General features: G+C 35.7%; 1 protein-coding gene across 2 annotated transcripts in view; it reads left to right on the top strand.

Annotated features, from left to right (window-relative positions):
• LAMA2 (laminin subunit alpha 2) overlaps positions 1–23,715 on the top strand; it is a 335,231-nt gene that overhangs the window by 72,433 nt on the left and 239,083 nt on the right. For both annotated transcript variants that reach the window (XM_077782208.1, XM_077782207.1), the window contains exons 2-3: positions 8,210–8,380; positions 12,508–12,620. In XM_077782208.1, coding sequence (XP_077638334.1) covers positions 8,210–8,380; positions 12,508–12,620 — 284 coding nt within the window. The remainder of the gene's footprint in view (positions 1–8,209; positions 8,381–12,507; positions 12,621–23,715) is intronic.

The following is a 23,715-nucleotide window of genomic DNA, read 5'->3' as shown; positions in this document are numbered from 1 at the left end:
TGAGGGTGGAATAGAAATGGACATTTTTAGCCATGTCCTGCAGTTTGGGGAAGTTATAAATTGGTGTGTGCTATCTAAGAAGAGAAGACACATGATTTGGATAAATTCCTGTTTACAGAACACTGTTGTGTTTCAGAGGTTGTTTTACTTTTTCTTGTTAGGCCTGCTTGGCTGCCCAGAACCATACTGCTGCATTGCAAAGATTTTAATGAAGATCATGTGGTCATTAAAAAATAAAAGGAAATAACTGTAAAGAGTGCACTGCTGCTTGCTTCTTCATGCTTAGTGTACCCTTTCTACAGATAAGGTATTTGTACAATTGGGATTTTGCCCTTCAAAATTTTGTCAGAATACAGATGGAATACATTTGAAAATCAGTGGGTGTCTGACTCAGGCTGGGCATGTAAATACCTTTGAAAATGAGATGTCCATTAAGTATTTGTGCTTTGGATTTTTGATTCAGTGGGAGTTCTGCCACAGATGTCAAGGAGATGGGATTTCATCTTCACCTGTGTTTTTCCTGTTTTCCTTTGCAAAACAACCTTTTGTGACAGCTCTGGGGAAAAAAAAAAAAAAAAAAGAAATTCATTACAAAGCAAGGAGGATGCTTATATATTTAATACAATAGAATATTGTATTAAATAAGCCAGTAGTGATTTTTTCACTCAGTCTCCGATCTCTAAAACTGACAGAGTTTTGCTCTTAAAATAAGCTAAGCCCCTACAGATTGTCAGTGCTGTGAACTGTGGACAGGCAAAGTAATATTACTAGATAATCAATATTCCCTCTTTCAGCTGTATGTGGTACTATGTAAGGATTATATTTAGATTTGCTATCAGGCTTCTTCAGGTTAGTGTTTCATACTCTGTTTTTTGTGTTGAAGATAAATATGCTGTATGTAATGTTGCTTAGAATGAATAGAGAAAATCACCTCCAAGTAAAAGCAAGGCTTCTCTACCACCAAACATCAAAAAATACTTTTCCACTTCTTTTACAAGGAAAAAAAGGCTGACTGCTGAACAGTACTGCAATGCACAGTGATTTGGCGCAACTTACATAAATGGGTACTGAAATATTTCTTTTCCATTTTGTTTTCCTCTGGACAAATGATCCTAGTGTCAATTTTTGATTTTTTCAGTCTGCATGCACTGTTGTGTCTGGACAGCTATTTCTTCAAATTGGGTTTATTTTCTAGTTGTATAAAAGTATTCATCTACATCGTGGATAGAGTGCATTAAGTTACTCCCTGTCGTGCACAGCTGGAAACAATTCAGTGCTGCAACATTTTGTTTTGTTTTGTCCCAGTTTTTTCTTCCCACTGTGTTCCCACAGCCTAGCATAGCTCTGCGCTGCAGCAGACAACTCTCTCTTTTCCCAGTGACACTTCTTAGAACATCGGAAATTGACATATTCTCTTTTGTCTTTTTAGTACAAATTCAGTGGCAAACAGCTCTGCTTGACTCCATGAACATTTCAAAGTGCTCTATAGACTAGGAAGATTGGCTTGAAAAGTTAGACATATTTAGGCAGGCTGTTTTATTTGCTTCTTTGAAGAGACTAGGTATTTTGAGAAGATTGAAGGAAGTATGCAGTGCCAAATACTGGTCTGTTTAGAAGAGAGAACAGGAATATGCAGGTCTTAACAGAGCTTTCTTTGAAGGAAAGAAATATTTTTTCTGTTCTAATGCTTTAATAAGACATAAAGGAATCCCAGAGTTGGTAAACCAAAGTTTGTCTTCTATCTTGGAAGTACTTAGAAATAGCTATTAAAAATCAATCCTGATTTTTTAAAGTTAATATTTTGTTTGTATGTGCAGGAACTGCAATTATTTATATTAATTTTACCCTCAGTAAAATGAGATACTGATCTTATTGCTGTGTAATCAAACCTCAATATAGACATTAAATAATACTAAATACAAATTTCAGTGTGCCAATAATCTTCTGCAAAAAAAACGAAAGGGTACAGGATCTTTGAGTATCTTTGCAGTGGTCTTTCTTTCAATTTTCTTCTCTCTTCCAGTCTCCCCCACTCAGAGAGTTCCTTCCTTCAACTGCATGCAAAGATCTCTGCTGCAGTCTTCCATGTCCTATCAACCACTATGGTGGTTCCTTCTTTCTTACTTAAATGTCTGCTCTTTCCTCTGTGCAGTAGCTGAAGTCTAATAGAGATTGTAATACTGGTTTTGGTTCCTTGTTTGTGCTTCCATTGGGGTGCTGGAGTGTAATTCTAGTGAGACTTACCCCTACCAGTTGCACTGTAGGTGTGGGATGGTGGTGTGATTGAAACAGGATTTACAATTTCCCATGAGTTATACGAGGGGAAGAAAAGAAAGATGTGTCAGAACTGGTGAGCGGTAGGAACACTAATGTGCAACGAAATTATTTTGTTTACATTCATATCTGTTTCCTGTACCGCTCCTTTGCTGTAGCTGCTTCTTGACACATTTTAAAAGTAGGTTACCCCAGTGACTATCCCCACTTCATAATGAACCTGTAATCACCATTCAGCTGTTGGAGACACAGTTAATATCTTTGATTTCCCTCTAGAATCCCTCCATCCTCTCTCAGCTAGGGAAGTCAACTCAGTGTGCTCTGAAGGTCAATCAAACAGTGCTGTTCTAGAAGGGAGTGAGAGTGAGAATGAGACTGAATTCAACAGTTGACAGGCTTTATGAAAATGTCTTGTACCTGCTACTTGTGTAGCTCATCTGCTTCTGCTGATCTCCACTATTGCAATAAAGCATGTGGAAAATCTGTTAGTTTGGCAGGGGAGTAGGTAATAGGGCATGAGAAAACGAGGCAGCATGCCAGGCATCAGATTGGTAGGTTTTATTCCACTGATACTCGTGGAGCTTATATGAGCTGAAGGTTGGTAGAAGCTCATGAAAAGTAGATAAAAGAAAACACATGAAGCTGGGCTGTTATCTCCCTTTATGCAGCGAAAATAAGGAAATCATAAGAAAATGAATTAGGTAATACTGCTTTGCAGAAAACTGCAAGGAAATTGCCAGGCTTAAGAGAATGTTCTATAGAGGATCTACAGAACAAGATCTATTCCATAGAATAAGTAGCCATTGAGGAAACCTCTCTGGGTGCAAGGTAATAATGGGATGTAGTATAGGGAACCATGTCAGGTGAAAGATCTGAATATTGGCAAAAATATTACAGTTTCATTAGCAATACCACACAAAATTAAGATTATATTTTTCTCTTCCATTTTGGATGAACATTGATATTGGGATGTATATGCTACCAGCCTTAGTAAGAAAAAAACTACAGATACCTATCAGCAGCAATATTGAGGAAAAATGTGAAGGAATACAGGGATGTCTCCCTGGGTAAAACCCTGCATCAGCTAGTGATTTAGGGATGTTCTGAATCGGCAACTGAACATAAGTCATTCATGTTTAACAACTCTCGATGACTCCTTGTTCTGTGTATTAATCTAATTAGGTTTTCATCCATTCTTGCTTTCGGGATAAAAATATCTTATTATATAACTTATTTATATCTGTTCTAGAATTTAATTGCTATCATGCTGAAAAGCAGTTTCATTTATAAACAGGAAAAATATCCCAATCAGTGAAGAAAACTCCTGTTTGATAAGTTGACTCAGCACCTTCAGTTTGTGGTAGAAGAATAACTAAAGCTACTATGTTCACTGCAAAGATTTACTTACTAAAGCCATTTATTATTTTGTATGCAGTTGCGTCATTTTATACATTTCCCAATCTGTTTTTTTTCCAGTAGAAAACTCATAGCCTATTCATATCCACATTCATTTGTTGTTCCACAGCTGTGACACAGCTTGTCACACTTTTCTTCATTTTTTTAGCTCTACCATATCCTTTTGGAGATGAGAGGTAAGGGATACCATGCAGTATTTGAATTGTCAGTACATATGGATTTATGCAATAATGTAATGTCATTTTGTTTCTATTCCTTGAGCTAATATTTTCATTGAAATATCATTAATAACTATTTCAGGACTGATATAAGCTAGTGCAGAAGCAATCATATTTTCCCCCGTGTATCAATTTCCATTCCTTAATTTCATATGCCATTCTATTGCCTAGACAAAATATTCTGTTGAATTTTTCTACCATTCTGTGGTTTATGCTTATTTTAATTTTCATGGATAATTTTTATGATCATAAATCTTAATTTTTATCCTCTTTTCTATGTGTCTTATGTTGCTGTTGGAATAGAACAGGATTCAGCAAAGATAGCTATGGTTTTCCACTGCTATTCTACATTTTTTAATTCTGACCTCATGAGAGGTCATTTCTTCATGTGTTATGATGGCTTACTTCCTTTGTGGAATCTTGTAAAAGCCTGTTTACTAGTTGAAATGTGTTGAACTTACTAAATCACTGACGTGCTTGCCAGTGTCTCCAGAAAATTTTAGTATTAATAAAGGGTGGCTTTTGAGGCATCTGTAAAAAAACCACAGACCCCAAGCAGTCCCTATTTTTATCTTTAAGATAGGTATCTACATGTAGTTCGATCCAGGATCCTTTATAAAAAACAAAAGATAATGTAGCTAGTACCTTGATACCACACCTACTTAACTAGAACAATGGTAGTGTAAAATTTGAGTATATCGGGGTTTGTAGGCAAGAAAATCCTGTTGATTTGCTGCCTTTCTTTTTTACAATTTTTTTGTCTGGAACTGTTTCTGTTGAAAATGCATGCTAAACTTATCATCATTAATTCTCTAGTGACTAGAGCAGCATGCTTGATTACCTGTGCATTATACACAACTTTAAATAATTTGATGAATTTCTGTGTTATTTGCCTTTCCTAGTTTAATCACTTGTCAACACTAAACAAGCTTTCTGTTGGGTTTTCATGCAGTAAAATCTTCAAGGAATATGTTCCATGCTTAAAAACCAAAGTGTAGAGCAGAAAGATGACTGCCCATTTCACAGGGGAGAATCGGATCCTCTTTCTCTTCACACAGCAGCAGTCCTTTGAAAACCAGAATTGAACTCAATTTGCAAAAACCACTATCTAATTAAAAACCAGTATTTTCCTCCTGTTTCATTCATGCAATTGCTAGAATTTCATTATTTTTTAACAGACAGAAATTATTGCTAATATGATTTTTGCCAGTGACACGAAGAAGAGGAAAGAATGATGTAGCTGGAGTTTAAGGGAGTCAAATTTTTCTGCTTACACTTGAGCTATACAAAATGAAGATGATGTCTTTGTGGCTCAGAGGCATTTTATTCAGTCTTTGCACTGGAGCAAAGGCTTACAAAAGTCATTGACAATAAAGAAAGAAAAAGTATTTGTAATTTTAGCAATTTCATATTTTTTTAAGTGTTTGATGATAGGATGCCCACAGAATTCAAGGTGGGTTTGATAACAACAAACTTTAAAATTTATTGGGAAATTTAATTGAAGATGTGCAGAACTAGTACACCAGTTTTTAAATATTTCTTGTGTATGAATATTGTAATGAAAAACAAGGCAAAGAGAAATAAACTGTGCTATCTAGAGCTCTCTTGACTTTTTTCATGGGCATTTATTATTGGAAGATGATTTTTTTAACATGAATCTCATGTGACAAGATATTCAAAAGGCCTAGCTAAAATTTTCAAGAAAATGGCTTCTTCTTCTGTATTGCTAGAATGTCATGCCTCTGTTGTGCAAATATATATATCTATATGTAACTGCTAGAAAACAATATTAATACTATTGCTTCCTCCATTCTATCAGCCTTGCACATAAAATCTTTTAAAGCAAAGCTTTCTCTTGGGCTGTACAAAGAGGTATTATAGAATCATAGAATATCTTGAATTGGAAGGGATTCATAAGGTCTCTTGAGCCCAGCCTCTTGGACCTTGGAAATAAAGATTTTCAAAAAGCGTTCAAATATGTAGTTGTTAATTATTACTTGTTAAAACCCCAGGGCCGAGGAATTAATAAATTGGTGAAGTGGTGGCAAAGGTGAAGTGTTGGCAAAAGTGAATTGGCAAAGGTGAAGTGCTGTCTGTAATGTGCATCTTTTGCTCTCTGCCTGTCACTCCAAGCCTGTGGGGAATTCAGTGTGGAGCACCACTGTGAGGTGCTAGTATCTTGACATCAGGTCTTCAGTGAAATTCCCAGTATTTGTTTTGTTGCCTGTGTTTGTACTGATTATGGATAAAGCTCTTTTGGTAGCTTGACTGTAAGGTGCTCTGCGCATTAAAGAGGTGACCCAAGGGTGAAGTTTTGTTCTAAAAAAGGGTTTCTGAAGTACTCTTAATTTATTTACGTATCTTACATTTTGTGTTAGAATAATGGTATGATTTGTGATAGACATAGAACAGGTAATATTTTTATAGCTGTGAGAATCTGGAGGCTTTTTCATTGCTCTCTTTCAGTTCTTTCTTGCAGGATTTATTCTCCTGATGCCATGTACTGCATTTCTTTGCATGTAGGATCATTCTGTCCTTTTTACAAGGTTCACTTTTTAGGGCTTAAAATACTTAGCTGTGAACCAAATGCCAGACTCTTTGTTAACACTCAATGATTACTGGCTTCTGGACTATTAACTTTGTACAGCCTAAAAAGAGAATAATAAGGCTGTCAGTCAACATAGGAAGTTCCACAGCTATTAATTCATCTACTCTGTTAATGCTTATACAGATTTTTAACCATGTGGCCCCATCACTGAAGGCAGAAAATTCCACTGAATGCAGTGAATAAAAATACAAGAACAACTGTATAGATTTGAAAATGTGATGAAAATAACCTTTAATCCATACAGAAGGAGCAAGCTGCATGATCGATGAAATCTCAAGTATTGATTTGCTGCACAAATTGGATGGGCTAGTAACTAATTGGCTCTCTTGCTCAAACAGTATATTTACACATGGTTTTAAAGTGACCATGAGAGTCACTAACTGACAGTGTCAAAGGACAGCTGTACCATGTCCAGCCAAGCTTGGTAGTTAAATGGCACACAGGTTAATTGCAGAGACAAGCAGGAGACTGGTGTTAAAGGATTGAAAGGAGTCAGTGGAAGAGTGTTGTCCATTTGAGGAGGATGAAAAGAAACACCATTATAAAAGGAGCCTGATCAGAGTTCAATAACGACCAATTTAGTTTTTGTTAAAACCTTATTTTGAGTTTATAATAGTCTAATAGGTTTGGAAGCTGAATGAATTGCAAAAGAGTGACTTTTGGGCCACTCAAAATTGTCATAAAATGAATCTAAAAGTGATTCCAAGAGTCCATACATCAGCCTATTTTTTTTTTTTGGTTGGTTTGTTGGTTTGTATTGGGCTTTTTGGTTTAACCTGTAGCCATGGCAAATTTGCTTTTGAAGATACAAAACTGGTCAATTTTATATATATTTGACACATACTATCAGTTTGTCTCTGTGGATCAATTTTATTACGGCTCAAACGTTTTGATCAGTACTTAGTGGGAAGAAGAGTAACCCACCTTAATGAATGTTCTTCATATGGTTTATAATCTTTATAGCTTACTGCTACACATAACTTTGCTCAGCAGAGCACTCAGATGTGCTTAAATGCTGTGCTGAATGAGAATTATAATACATCACTCAGCATGTGCACCTGGAAAAATAGCAATAGCACTACGATAAAAGATATGATGTCGTATATATTATTTTCTTCTTGAGGAAAGGGAAGCATGACATATGCTATTCATGTTGCTGGATTAATTACCCAGCTGTTCTGATGACAAAGGTGTCTATGAAGAACTAAGCAGAGCAGTAATACAGTGTGATGCAAGTGCTGCAGTCTGTGGAGGAAAAGCTTGTCCATGGAGATATCAGTAGAAAATAAGAATGATAAGGAGTTTTCATAGGTACATTGTGTATGGTGTTGCAGTGGCCAATTCCGTAGGAACACAAGGTTTCATTGTGAAACATAAAATTTTAAAATGTTTGTATGTTTTTGTACTTTTTCCTTGGCATCCAGCTGTTTTGCATGATGTAACCAGAAGGTACCAATTTGAATTTTAGAGGAATGGGGATAAAAACCCATCAATATAGTGGCTTTATTCTGATGTCTAAATGTTGGATACACAACCAAAGTTGTTCTTTTTTTGCTTCCATAGCTGTTGAAAATGAAGGCTTTTGCTTTAATGTTGTAACAGGTGTTACATTCATTTGTGATTATTCTGCTAAATTCACCTTGGTTTTGCCTCTGTTGCTTTTGTTTATTATTTTATTTTATTTTATTTTCAGGGCTGTTTCCTGCAGTGCTGAACCTGGCTAGTAATGCTCTCATCACAACCAATGCAACCTGTGGAGAAAAGGGGCGGGAAATGTACTGCAAACTGGTTGAACATGTACCTGGACAGCCTGCAAGGAACCCTCAGTGCCGCATTTGCGATCAAAGGAGCCGAGTTCCACATCGTATGTGTGCCATTTTCATTTTGTTCCTTTAAAAAGATGTTTCTCCAAAGGGTGTAGATACTCAGGAAACAAAACAGTAGTTCACCAACCTCATTACTGTGAAATGTGTGTCTCTTTTTCAATCAGGTTAACCATCTCTTCCAAAGATATTTAAAAATCCATATCTGATATGGGTACTCCTCCCACAGAACTTTTTCATTCAGATACTGAAAAGCATAGCACCTAAATTCAGATTTAAACAATAAAGTATCTACAGCTGTTGCTGAATTCTTTTGATATACATTAGCCATGAATAAAACCAGATAACTGACTTTTACCTGCATACCTACTTGTGGAACATGAACATTTTGGCCAATCTAAGCAATATCTGGAACTACAGTAAATTCAGTTTCACTGAGCCAGAAAAAATAAGATAAAGTAATAGAGCACTGCTTGGTTTAATGCTTAGTTTTTAATATTAAAATTGATTTTTGCTAACGCTGCTTTCTTAAAGATTACCTGGAAGCAAAATCAGTTTTCAAGTAAAATTTGTCATCATCTACTTCAGATATGCCTATTTCTGGTAGTTGGGAAGATTAGAACTAAGAAAATTTCCTAGTCAAGTCATACAGGTTTAATTTCATGTAACCTTGCAGTGAAAGACATGAACAGCTTTAACATTATTAGATTTTCATGGGTATATTGGCACTGTAGATTGTAGAGGATGTAGGGATACTTAAGACAACTTTCAGTGGGATAGATAAAATACTGGAAGAACCACAGACACAGAAGCATGAAGACAATTATTTTTTTCCAATTGTGTTCCAGTAAAACTTAACTCAGATACATTTATGCCTCATGACATTTAAGCATGTGCTAAAAATCACAGGATAAAAAAAAAAAAAAAAAAAAGACATTTAATCTGTCTGCTAGTTCTAGACAGGATGAGCTGTCTGTTGCTGTAGCTTTCCAGACAGAAGCTTGTTTGGATTCTCCTTAGAAACATCTCCCATGGCCACAGTTTCTAGTGTGGCTCACTCTTTACATTGCTCAAAACAAAGTGTTTTTCTAATAGCTAATCTGCATCTCCTTGCAGAAATTCATGTTGCCTATTTCTTAAGTTCAGTGAATACAAGGAATGGATTATTATTCCTTTTTCTTAAAAAAAGTATTTTAATTATTTGAGGAGTGATGGTATTCGAGGAGTGATGGTATTGCTCTCTCTAGTTTCTACACTAAGTTATCTTTTTTTTCATTCTCCTCATAGGTTTTATCTTCTAGAACTCTAACTGCATGAATTGCAATTCTCTGAATTCTCTCTAGAGACTTTAATATTTATTGAAGTTCACCTGAGCTCTTACTAGCACTACACAGAGAACCAGGTTTGCTTCAGAATAATCATACATTCCTGTTCACATATTTTACTCTGATATTTCCCATTGGTAATGGTGAAACACCACTGAGAGAACAGTTAGTTGTCCATTGAAAACTTCAGATGCTTTCTTTTCTTGCTAAATTACACCCCATCTTATATTTGTGAAGCTATTTGTAATTGTCCCAGTGTAGACTACTTAATTTATTTGAAGACATTTACCACGTTTTTTTTTTTTTTCCAGATTGTTTTCCAAGTTTCAATGTCTTCTTTAACTACAGAAAATGCCATCTTCTGAGGGAAGGTCATATGATTCTTTAGCAATAGACACATCCAATTACATTATAGCAGTGTGCTTCACTCAGAGAATTCAATTTTTGGAAGCATTCCGACTGGCAGAGAGACTGTGCAAAAGACTTTACTATTTTACAGATGGGAATTTAGAGACATATGCACATTGCCCAAGTTTTTTCCTATATGAAGCTTGCTTATTTCAAAAAGCAAACCTAAACCAGAGATACTGCTATGTCTTGTCTATGATGTCAGACAGTGTACAGTAAAATATGTGTATACACACAGACATATATGTGTGTATATAAAAAAACCCATCTGAATGATTTATATCTATGTTTCTCCTTGTTCCTACTCTCTTGGATCTACTACACTTGGATCAGTCCAGCTTCATAATAACTGGTCTTTTGTGACAATCATATCTCATTTTAAGGCCTTCAAATGTTCATTTGGCAAAGGGAAGTGCCTTGTTTAAACAGAGATGGCTTGTTAATAGGAGAACCATGTAATATAACCAGACTTTAAATGATCCCCCTGGAATGTGTGAGTCTGGAGTGCTTCCCCTTAATTACTGTAGTAGGAAATGAATACAAATTCCCTGGTTAACCACATGTAAGTCCAAATTAAAGTGCACAGTTTGATGGGCTCACTCTCTAAGTTCTCCCTCTTGCCATCCATCAGGGAGATTGGTCCTTGAACTGCATTTGAAATCCAGTCCTTTTAACAAATACTGTATTTTCCCCCTTACCTTTTAAATAAGATAAACATGCCAGCAATTAATAAATTTTCAAATTAATTATGATTAAACTTTCATAATAGTGATTATGGTTAATTGTTGATTCATCTCCCAATCCTCCTTCTGATGATTTACCTTCATATCAATTTCATCTGGAGAGATTTAGATCAAAATTTCCAATGAGACAACTTCTGTCACAGTCAATGAAAGCCCCTGAATTTGATATACAGATGATTTTTGCTGCCACGTATTTAAAGCCAAGATTTGAGAAGATGATGAGAGCTGTGGGAACTGACAGCATGTAAAGCATGGGGTCTGCTTTACTTTACTTTTCAATATAAAGTTAAAGCTACCTATAGCTTTATCAGTTGTAGTACCAGATTTCTAACTTGAAAATATTGCTTCCCACCAATACCATTGAATAATATTTAAATTAAACTTTTAGCATTTTCAATATTGAACATTTATGCCTTCACTCATTCCCACAAAGCCCTTTGATTGTATCTTTAAATATGTTCAGGCATTCTGGCTTCCCTTAATGAGCTAGGACTCCTGTTCTCCACAGGTGGTTGATAGAGCAAAAAACCAGAGATACAAAGACTATCAATCTGGCTGGTTGATTTAAGTAATAATTAAAATAATAAGTAAATTAATTAGTTCATAAAGTAATTATTTCTAATTCTAGGCCCAGCTAGTAATGAATCATATTCCACTTTTATACCAAGGAAACCTATTTTAGAAAGCCATCCTTAATAAGAGGCCTAGAATTTTCTCCTAATTCATGTTCTTGCAAACAACTTGCATAGAGGAAACTTACCATATATTAATTTCCTTTGGGTTATTTTCCTCATAATTCACAGACTTGCTCTGGAAAATCAGGGGCTTCAAAATATAGATCCTTGTACCTTTTAAAATTTTGATTTTGTTATTCTCTATTTGTACAGGAAAGAAACATAAAAAATAACCTGGAAATATTGAGTATTATTTTTCTCAGTTTAATAATGTTAAAGTACTAAGTAAGCAAACTTGGAAAATGTAGAAGATCTTGAAATTCAGGAAAAATTCAATTCTGTAAATAAATTTATATCCCTCTTATTTAGCATTCATTTGGGACACTGCAGCAGAGTATAGACATGAAAAATAATGCATCTTGGACTTTGATATGGATTATAACCAAACAAACCTTTATATGCAAGTATATGAGTCAGAAAATTTTCCAGTTGAGGAATATATTCTGTAATGATTTCTGAATCATTTCCTCTGTAATGATTTGTCAATTATTTCCTGAATTATTTCCAGGTGTGCTTAGAAATGTCTTAGAAATGCCAGTATCAGTATTACTTTAATCTCTGCTTTTCTTGCACACTATATCTGAGGCTTCTGATTTGTTGTTTCTGTTGCAACATTCCATGACTTTGCAATACTCGAAACTTTGGAAGAGTGCAGGAAGTGTTTACCTTATTTAAATGCCTGCACTTTTTGTAGTAAGGAGGGCCTTCTGCAATTAGATGTTCTGAATGACCTTGTGATCATAACTAAAATTAAACAACCAATATTAGATTAGTATTCCAGTAATAATAAGCATGACTGTTAGCCCAAGAGTACAGGAAAAATTAATTTATTCTTTTTTTTTTTAAGTCCTGCCTTATTAGTTCTGTAATTGCCTTAAAATCTAGATTTAAGATCTAAAAATAATTAAATCTTCTAATAGTTTTGAAATGTATTTATATGTTTCTTCTGTTCTAACAGAACGACACCCGATAGCAAATGCAATTGATGGCAAGAACACTTGGTGGCAAAGCCCTAGTATCCAGAATGGAATTGAATATCATTATGTGACCATTACATTGGACCTCCAACAGGTAGACTTCTGTTTGTTTCTAGGCTTGCTTTCTTGCATGATAGATCACCTGGATTATTTTAATTTTTGCTCTGTATTGCTTTCCTATATGAAGACACGACCAATTTCTCCTATAATTTTCTGTTGTTTATATAGGAATGAATGACCTATTCATTGTAACATAATGTGCCAAATAAAAAAAAACATTATTTCATATATATTTTTAGTAAGTCATGCAGTTATAAGTACCTTTTATCTGTGAAACTGTAGTATTTGGAGGGTAGGGATTTTTATACCTGGAAGAGCCTTTGAATCCTGGAATTGTTATTAACATTCTGGCTCTGGAGCTCGCGTTGCTAATGGCAGAAACAATCCTACATCTGCTTTCTTGGCCTTATATATACAAAAAAGTATTCAATGTGCATTTCTCTTTCAAACAGGAGAGCTAAAACTTTTACAGAAGTTTGAGAGTAGGATGCTGTGCATTAAAGAGGCTTGTGGGGTCTTTTAACATGTCTTTTAAGTTTTCAGAGTTATTTGCTGGTTTGCTTTTACAACAAAGAATTGTGCCTCTTGTTGGTTGTGACCTGTTAATATGCAAGTAGCTCTCGGGCATTAAAAGTAAATTCTCATCCTTGTTTTCCATCACCCTAGAAATTTTAGTTGTGTAGTTGTTTAGGTCAGGTCTTTTAAACTAGGGTTTTACAACTCCTGTTTTTTCCCCCTGCTATTTAATTATCTAGATTATCATCAGAAGTTAGCAAATTGTGAATTTCTGAAAGTTTTAAGTTTTCGTATGTAATATAAGCTACCAACTAAAGGGTCAATGAGGATAATGGAGAAAACATTTGGGTTGTTCTAATGTATTTAAAAGTCTTCTCCATGTGCCAGCTGACAGCGGTCTGAGAATGCTGCACTGTGTGTGGCGTGGGTTTGGGGTTTTTTGTTACTATTTCTTAAAAATGAGACAAGGATCAAGTCTGACCCTGTTTCTTTCCCATGTCCTGTTACTAACTGTTCAAAGGAAACTTGGCAGTCCTTCTGCAGCTCTAAAGCTGATACCTGCTCTTAAGCCCATTAATTTGTTATTGGCTGGAATAGCAGCAGTGTTGAGTTTTCTGTGGGTGTCAGAGAGGTGGGATAAGACCCTGTGTCACTAATGCTATCTGGCACACCCTTTATGAGCTGAGTAACCCATCTAGTTAGGAATGCATGGGATTTTACTCACCACCGTACAGGAACAGAGCAAGTATTGTTCCCCAAAATGTATTAAAAGATCTGCTGTGATTTGCATGGCTATTGGAATGCTCAGTAAGGAATGTGTTGTTTCTCTGAAGTATTAGAAGTTTTTGTTTGCTTATTCAGGAATTTCATCGTCAGAGCATTATAGACTATTAAAGTAATCAGTAGTATATGAAATTTATCTTTGAGCTTTTGTTTTGTGTAGGAGTCACTATGAATGGTGAAGGTCACTAGATATCTCTGGGATCTCACTTAAAAGAAATTCCATTCTTTACCTTTGTCTTTTAGGAGATTCAGTAATTGCTATGTTTGTGTTGATGAATTCTTGCTTTAAGTATAAAAATGCTTAACTTCCTTTTGTGTGATAGAAATAACAAATGACAAATCCACAAGTAATGGACTGAAAATTGCAGGAATGCATTAGTTCTTATGTTATTACTGGTAATTATGATAGTACATAGAATGCTTTTAGCAATTCCAATTTCATGAAAAAAATCAGAAAAATAATTACAATTTCCTCATTTATATACTGCTTGGCCTTTTTGAGCAGCAACTTTTTTTTTTTTAAACTTTGTTGTGCAGGGAAGCCATATAAAATAATGTATACTGTTTACCAATAGGTAATAAACTATAGGAAGTAACATTTACTTAATGTTAGAACAAGCCCAAATATTATCCGTCCTGCTGGGGAAAATGTAGTATTTTTTCTTGCTTTCTCTCAACAGTTGAGTTTTGCCTTAATATTTACAAAGAGCTTTTATCTATAATGGAGGTTAGGTTTCTAATTCATTGAAGTATGCTTGAAATTTTTATTCCATATATTATTAAAATGTGAGTTGAAAACTGGAACTATTTGTTACTGATCATCTTTAATTATTTGCTCTTAACTCTTCACTTTTCCCCAGTTCTTAGCCATTGTAACAAGCCTCATCTATATCACAAGAAAATTATGGAACTCCACTCTTACATGTAAATGGGAGATTATTTTTACAGTGCTTTTCATCCAGCAAGTGCATAGAAAGTCAAAAATACAGATTTATTTGGGAGTTTCTCACATGAGTTTAAATGGAGGTTAGAGTGATAGGTTGAGCTACCTTGGTAGATCCAAGTTTGGAAGGGGGTGGTTCACAGATGGGCTGGGTACCAAGAGAAGATGTCTGCTGCTCTGCAGCTCTTAGTCCTGCTGGCTGGGGGGGTCTGTCTGCTCTGCCTTGAGGGTGTTGGGTGGTTCAAGCGCAACAGAGATACTGCAGGTCCCACGAGTGCCGCGTTTCGCAGGACTGAAAATAGACCTTCTCTTCAAGGATTTCAGAGCAGGGAGCTGGCAAAACAGAAATGCTTTGACATCCAGGGAGAACATATTCCCTGTAGTCGTGGTATTCCTAAATCCTCAACTGGTCTTGATTTCACAGCGATGTGGAAGATTAGTAGAGTGTATTTAAAGAAAATTGGCAAATTCACAGGAAAAGCAGTTGGCATTTTGAGGTGAAGTGGTCAGCCCATCTGTTTCTGATTTCTACACACATCAGGACATTTTTATTTATTCCCAACTATTCTAGGGAACAAGGACATTGGCAATATCCTTGGTAATGCTCAGATACTTGTGCCAGGAGCATATTAATGTGGTGGTGCTCTGATTTTGCTGTGCACTTCATATTTTTTAAGTTACGCTGGAATATCTTATGTGAATTGCAGATGTGTGGAACAGAGGTGGACCCAGAGTTAATATTCTGGCAAAAATGTCTGGATTTAATAACTATATCATAATTGCTTGAGACTGTGGAGGATCAGTTCAGTGTCCAGGTATGCTTTCCAGGCATATGTATCTGAAGAAAAAGAAAGTAATGTGCACTCTACAGGGCCTTATAAGCTGCAAGAGCAAGAATAACTGATTAATCTATGTAGCTGTTTCTCTCTAAAACACTTTCACTTCATCGGTTTTAAGTTCCCTAAGCTCTGATAGCATCCAGCTCTTTCCCCTTCTCTTTTCATCCTGTCCCCTACCCTTCTTCTGTAGGAAGGGAGGAGGGAGTCAAAGAAATTGTGTTCTAAGTAGAAGTCACTGCAGTCACCATTCCTTCCAATGGCATTATTACAGGAAACTGGTGGCAGCAAACTGGTGGCAGAGACCCATGAATTAACTAAATCTGCATCCCTGCCTAATTAATATTTTTTTTCTTAAAGAAGAAATAACCAGTCCTGTGAGTCCTGGCCATTTCAAAGTTGTTGCATTTTTGGAGTCTGGAATAATCTCCCTGTTTCAAATTACTAGTGGAACTCATTCTTTGGATGTTTATACAGTTGAACCCTACAATAAGATCCAGTTCAACTAATCCTTTACAGACTTACTGAAGGTAATCTTACAGCCATAGTGAAATAAGACGTAAATCGTAAGACATTTGACAACATTGCTTCTTTTAATACAAAACTGTAGTTCTTTGTTTTAACTTCTGACAGTTGACTGGACAGTGGCTAAGGAATCAAAACATATTGAGCAACAAAGGCATATTAAAATAGTCTTTACACATTAGCTGCATATTCATATAGCAATATGATATTTAGTTTAATGTTATATTTTCTCTTCTCTGGAATATCAAGTACATTTTACATTGGGGAAAAAAATTACAGCTAGCTTTCTGTTGAATACCTGCTCATAGCAAATATCAGAACAGCTAAAGGAATTAAGAGAAGGTTAACTATACTGTTTAGTCTTGGAATATAAGAACCAGTTTAGCAAAATGAAATGCCATTTGGTATTTATTTGCTAAATTTCTATATATGTGCAAACATTTTGTTTAGGTATTCAATTAATATTTTTCATCCTTCTTTTACCAATAACTGTGGGCTTAAAATGCTTTCAAAACTTCTTTTGTAAAGGTAAGTCTTAAAACTTCTCTTTGTCCCCAAACCAGAAAGTAGTTTAACAGAAATGTTTAGTCCAAATTTGGACTTTACTTCAACAGACAACAGTTCATCTTCAAAAATATTTGTCTAAAGAGAAAAAAGTTGAAAAACTGAAAGTATGTTGAGACTATCACATTGCAATTCCCTGATTGCCGCTCTTCCGCTTCCTGCTGAAAGGGAGATGTTTCTGTACTTTTTGTGCTGGCACTAGTATTTGTGTTGCCATGCAGGAAACCAGATGTACCTAGGTACTGGAAACTATGTCTTGTTTTGTTTTTTGGAGTATGGTTTCTGCCGGATCAATTTACTGATTTGGCTTGCCTGCGTGAGGTCTTATTGCCAGCTTGGGGGAGGGGTCAGCCAGCACTCCCTGTTGGCTTCAACATTGTAAAAACTCCAAGTGTATGGTACTGATCTGTGAGCTACAATCCAAGCCTGCAACACAGACCTGTCATCCTCAATATTTGTTTTTACTGCTTCTTCCTCATGAATCATTCAGTTCTGAAGTTACGTAGATATTTGAGAATTCAGAAGACAAATTATTTAAAAACTGAGCCAGCTTTCCGGCTCAGTTACCCCTAAGCAGTAAAGGAAGTGTTGAAGTGACAGCTCAAAAGAGATGCAACTAAAACCATGAAAATTACAGTTGAATCAATTAAAAGAGAAAAAGGAATTAGGTGTTCTGTTTTAATAAAGTCCACAGCCAAATTTTAGACAGGTAGGTTAGTTGCAATACTCATTATTTTCTTATTTCTTTTTTTCATTACCTTCATAGGCTTGAATCTTAACATTTTAGTGATTCCCTTAAGTTCTTTGGTTTTATAATTTGCTGGTAATGAACTAAATAGTTATCTATAGGGTAAAAAATGTAGTAATTTAGGTATATTACTGACATTCTTTTAAATTATTTTAACTTTTAAATTACTTTACACTGTTAATTAGTATGTAACTTTAAAATCTTTTAAAAGTAAGACTGTTGGACTTGAAGTCAGATTATAAAGAGTGTTTAAAAAGTCAAAAAGAAAAACAAGAAAAAAATGCATATAAATATACCAGTAAGGATTTATAGCAAATATACCTAGAAAAACCTATTTGTTATCATGAAAACAAACAGAATTGTAGCAAATATTTTGACATTACAGTAAACATTTTTAAGAACTACCTATTTTATATGCTACTAGCATATTTACTTTAGATTCTGTATCTTTCCACCTTGATTTTCATTTGCGGGAAGGCAAGAATATTCACACACTAATAAGTAACAGATTTTTCCCAGGGCTCCCTTTTTGTCTCAGAATAAAACTTTCCCCACTGATGTCACTCAGACAAAAAACTAAGGAAAATAAAATTATCTTTTTCCCCAGTTAAGGGATGAGACTGCACCCCTATGCCAGCCATAATTCCTGAAGAGGCTGCTGTATGAACTTCTGGGTGTTCTAACAAACAAATGTTTGAAGATGAAGATGCTCAAGCTGACTTTCCCACAGCATTAAAAAGAGAAAGTTTTTCATGAATCATTCAATAGTACATGGAGGAAGTTGTCTCAAATGCATCCTGAAATGCTAAGAACCCATTATTGCAATGTAAGATGAATTGTAGTACCCACCAAACAAAGTGCTGTAAGTTGGGTTAAAGAGTTGTATTAACAATAAATATCCATAGGATTATTTTTGCCCAGTTGTTTATGCTCACCACTAAATCAGACGATAAATTTATTGCTTTTTGCTTAGTCGGATAAATTTCTAAGTGAGGAAATCCTTCCAGCTTCAGTTCATAACACACAAAGATTTTGAAGAGTGTTGAGAATTTGTACATTTTCTTTTTGAGGTAACTTGCCTTGTATTTTCCCTGGATGACTGTAATACATATACATTCCACTTTGATGATTTTGGTTTTAAGGAAGAGAGCTATTCTCCTTTGAATCCAGTGACACATTCATTCTTACATGAATATGAGGTTGTGTTCTGATTTTGTGCTGTTAGGTGTCTTGGTTCTAAAGAAAAAATGTGGGGCTTGGGAGAATGGTGATGTGATAAGTGAGGGGTTCGTAGGATTCTCAGTCTTGAGCAGATTTTGTTATTGATATTGAAGAAATATGTTGTTTTTAAATAGTTTATGATGAATAAGAAGCTTACTTGAAAAATTAAGTTTTGCAGCTGATGCTGGTTTTGAAATAGCACTTGTGTTGTGATAGGCACATTAAAATATACAGATTTGGTATGAGTAAGTGAGAGCTCGTAAGAGGACACTCCATGGAAACATCGCTGAAGGAAATAAGAGCACTTCACTCTGAGTAATCTCAATGCTAACAGACCCAGGCTGAGCATCAGTTCTTGGATTGAGAAATTTTTTAAAAAAGGATTTTTTCTTTTTGTGTGTTTTAAGTACCAAAATAGAGGTACAACCATTTCTGTCCTCCTCTCTTTTTCCAGGTTTTAAGAAGAGTTTGGATATTGGCATTTTCATCAATTTTCCTTTTCTCAAAATAGTTTTTCTTCATGGAAAGAAGTGATAAACTTTAGAAAATAAATTGCTTTCTGCTATTATTTGAAAGTATTGTGAAAAGATATTATTAACTTCAGGCCTCTATTCAGGCCAATGATGAGCAGCAAAAATAGTCAAGAGAAAGCAGTTATTCTTTTTGAGGCCTTCACAAACAGCTGAACAGATGATAATGGAGAAAGCCAACTGAGAAAATTACAAAGAAAAAATTTGACATTGACATAAACTTTATAGATTCTGACTCCATCCATTTGGCTTAATGTGTCTCAGATATTCAACAGCTGGACAACTTGAGTACTTTAGAATTTGACATTGTATAAAGTGCATTCTTTCAATAGACTTTGCTTTCGTTTGTTTTTTTTTTTTAATGACCTCTTAGAACATGAACAAAAGTTGAGTAGTATTAGAACGATGTGGTTTTTTGTCACAGAGAAGAAAGTGTTCTTAAAAGAAATTGTGCCTCTCCAGCAGTTACATTCATGGAAGGGAGAAAGATGAGCTTATTCTAAGATCAGGTATTTTTATATATTTTTAAAGACTCATGTTCTGCAGGCATTAACTGAATAGGATTGAGCAGTGTACAAAAGCGAATTTTTGCCTAACTAGAAAAGATTCATTTGTAACTGGTTTGGAGACACCCACCTTAGCGCTTTTCAAGATTAGCTATGATAAAATCTTTCTCAGTTTTACCCATCAAGTGTAGTGGGCACCTTAATTTGCATGACATTTGTAGCTGCAACTTTTTGTAGTTAAAATTTTTCTGGACCAATGAAGCTCTTCTAAAATTGCTTTCAACACTGGGGAAAAAAAAAAAAAAATCTGTGTTGGAATCAAGCGTGTGTTTCTTTAAGCCCAGGTTCTCCATCTGGTAGCAGAATTTCAGTTGAAAGCAGCTGAGAGGAACAGGAGCAACATTGTCATTAAAGGCAAACTGCATGGTGGGAGATGTTCAGCTCTCTAAGCTGATATTAGTGGAATCCTGCTAAGCATAATTTTTTTTCCACCCATGCCAACATTTTCAATTACAGAAGTTCTAACTGTGAGCAGAAAATTTGAAATCATGGCTACTGTCTCTAAGGACAGTGTAAAATATGTGCTAGATGGCCACTTGAGGACTCTGGAAAGACATTTAATTTCTAAAGAAGGCTTTTTCTCTGTCAGAGTTGGATGTGAAACTAATAGAAGAGCAGTTTTTCTTAAATAGGCGATTGTATAAAAATTCTTGCGTCAAAACTGTCTACATAGTAGACCCAAACAATAATCCATAACAGTATCCATTAACTGAAATATTGCTGACCTCATAAAATGGCCTCTGAGAACACAAGGAACTGTTTCTCAAAATCGCACAATCTCTGCTTCAATTCATGAGTAGTTGAATTTGGACTGTTTCATGTCTTAAACCTTTAGGAGAGACCAATCCAAAATGAGAAACAATGAAAATGTGGTATTTAAGATGTATGATATTCTGCATATATAACAATAGCTTTTGTATGTGAGTATCAAGATAGAAGTTAATGACTGAGGAGCACTTTTGCATTGAGAATCTGTAGATATGTGATTTCTGATTCTTGGTCAACAGTGGTATTAGAAGTTCAGGCTCCTATGTCTGTTTTCAAATTTGGACTGTAGCAAGGCAGAGCCAATACTCCTGAGAGAGTAAAACACACACATGACTGCGCACTGCAACAAATAGACCGCCGTGCCCTGTCAGCACTCACATGAACACATACACAGCACAGTCTGCTTCACCCTCTTCTTCCCCTCCAGCTGATCAGGATAAATGTTTGCTAGGGGCGTATATATCTATGGATGCAACCAAGGCATGCAGTGCTTGAGTAGCTAGCCTTAGATAATCTTTTGAAGGTCTTGGAGATTTACAGGCCCATTCTAGTTGCTGGTATTTAGATCTCTTACGCTTCCTGAGCTTGAAGTTAACTCTTATTCACACATACCCACTAAAAAGAGAGAGTACACCTAAAGAAGATATTTAGAAAAAGTATTTTGTGAGAAAATAGGGTAGAATTCAGTGATTGAGGTCAGGATTAACATGCTGATCAGCTAGCTAGTTGTAGTCAACTGGTTCCTTTCATCTCCTTTTCCCTTTATCTTACACTTGTTCCTTCTTGATCCACCTTGATCCCTCCCTTTCTCTAACTCTATTTCTTTCCCTAAATGGTTCCACTGTAAGTCTCATCCATTTATACAATCCCCTTAACACATCCCATAATAAATTCTGCATGGAATTTCCCCTGATTCTCTTCTGTAGCTAATAACCCCCTTTAACCTAAGGATGCTCTGAGGTAGCCTCGACTCCTCTGAATGGATTTCACACTGGGACAAGGGGGATCTGCAATGCTTTTTCTACCCCTATTAGCACTTTTAAATAACTGCTTAAATAAATCTGTGTCATGGTACAGGTCATGTGGTGTGACAGTATTTATACCAGCCTGTAAGGAAACTAGTCCTTGCTTATGTCCTGACACTGAACTGCAATAATAATCAGCAAATTTACATAATTACAGTAAACAAGTAGATACAGAGCTTACAACAGATTGTTGATGGAAGCCTCCATTAGAGCAAATAAATTTTTCTGTTGAGAAAATGAAATGGAAATACTTCTGTGGTATTATGTGGTACCATTTTTTTCTCTGCTGATATTCTGATTTACATGAATGCTTTGTAACTGAAGGATTTTTTTTTTTTTAATAGAAGCACAAGTGGGAGTCGGACACAATGAGATTTCCTGCTTCAGTAGTTAACCCTATGTAGATTAATGATTCACTTCAGCTCTATCTGAATAATATTAGTGTAGCAAATTATCCTTTATAGTAGGATGCACTTTTCTGTGTCTTATGAGGCATTCACAAGAAGGTACAGTGCTATTACTTACATAAGTGTTCCTACACTATGTGCTTCATAGTTCTCACTGCTGAGACAATTACCAGTGAAAATGAGACCCAAGACTCATTTTGTTTCTCATCTTGAGGATTATGTTGCCTATAATTTGGGAAAGGTTTAAAGGAGTATTTAGACTATTTTGCTCCCACTCCCATAATTATACAGCTATGGTCACATGAGCAGGAACAAGTAGAAAAAAGCACCACCTGTGCTTTGGCAGCTGTGTTAATGATATTTTGCATACTACCAGGCAGCTTGGTATTGCTCCATTTTCCCATTTGTATAGGCAAGCTAGGGGACCTAAGTTGCATTCTATTGGACTTGTACAAATCCAGATGTGCTTTAAGGTGGTGCAGTTACTGTCAATTGACATGTGTTGATTTATTGATGCCATCTGAAGAAGTAAACCAAGCTGCTCCATTGATTACCCTGGGGGAGTAGAAGCTTAGTGTTATGATGTACTAGGAAGGTTGGCTTGAGAATACTGAACCATGTCACTGTTTTTGACTGTGAAAACAAATGCAACAAAACTCAGTGATACATTACAGTTTAGTAGATTTCTCATGCCACTAAGTATTTACTGGTTTTGTATTTGCTAAACAAATCCACAGTAAAAGAAAAGTTACTCTTTTATCTGGAGAAGGACAGTTTTCCAAGTGATTGGAAAGTCAGCATTGCTTCCATTACATTGATTTGCTTTGAGAATAATCATACAGCTGCTATTAATTTGAGTCTGTTGTCATTGCTTGCTGAGAAAGCGCAGTAAAACATGGCATGCACCATGATTGCTCTCTGCCTCACAGCACTGTGGTGAGCTGGTAGTGCCTGGTGGAGCTGACTGAGCTGGGGCAACCATCTTCTCATGTCATACTAAAGTTCTAGCTGTCTCCCAAAGGAAAGGTGTTTTTAAGAAGCATGGATTAGCATCCTGTACTGTCTTCAGCCTAGCCTTAGAAAGATCAGGAATCATATCAACCAGGCTATATTTTTGATGCATGATGCTATTGATGCATCTTCCTTTGTCTGTAGTTAGCATTAACAGTGTACCAATATTTAAAAACTCTGGTAGTTCCAGCTCTGTTTCTCTGTCCAGGAAGTTAGTACAGTTGCAGATAGCTTAGTGATGTGACAGAAGGAACTCTTAGAGGCTGGGACAGTAGTAGTCTGAATCAGGTTGAAAACTGCAACGGAATAGTAGTTAAAACCACCAGCTCTTCATGTGCATTCTTTTATTTACATTGAGAAGTTATTTTTCTTGTAAGATTTAGATTAAGAGAAATTACATCCATTTCACTGTATGTGCAGTATGCTCTTTACTCTCCACTGCTTTTCTTTTTGGTTTTTTGCAGTTTCATTTACAAAGCATGCTAAAAATAATAAAAACCAAAGGTATATATATTTCATTGCAGTCAAGCAGTGCACTATCTGAAGGCAAAAAACAAGACTTCAAACACATCCTCAGCAAAATGTACAGTAAATGTTATTGGAAGAGGGCTTCAATTTGAAAAGTCACTGTAGAAAGTTTCACTCTCCCACACTGCCTAGTATTTCAAAACAAGCACACAGAAAAA

This window comes from Lonchura striata, chromosome 3 (genome assembly GCF_046129695.1).
Source record: "Lonchura striata isolate bLonStr1 chromosome 3, bLonStr1.mat, whole genome shotgun sequence".
NCBI classification, from domain to species: domain Eukaryota; kingdom Metazoa; phylum Chordata; class Aves; order Passeriformes; family Estrildidae; genus Lonchura; species Lonchura striata.
Note: the sequence above shows the minus strand (reverse complement) of the source record. Positions and strands in the feature narration are given on the sequence as shown.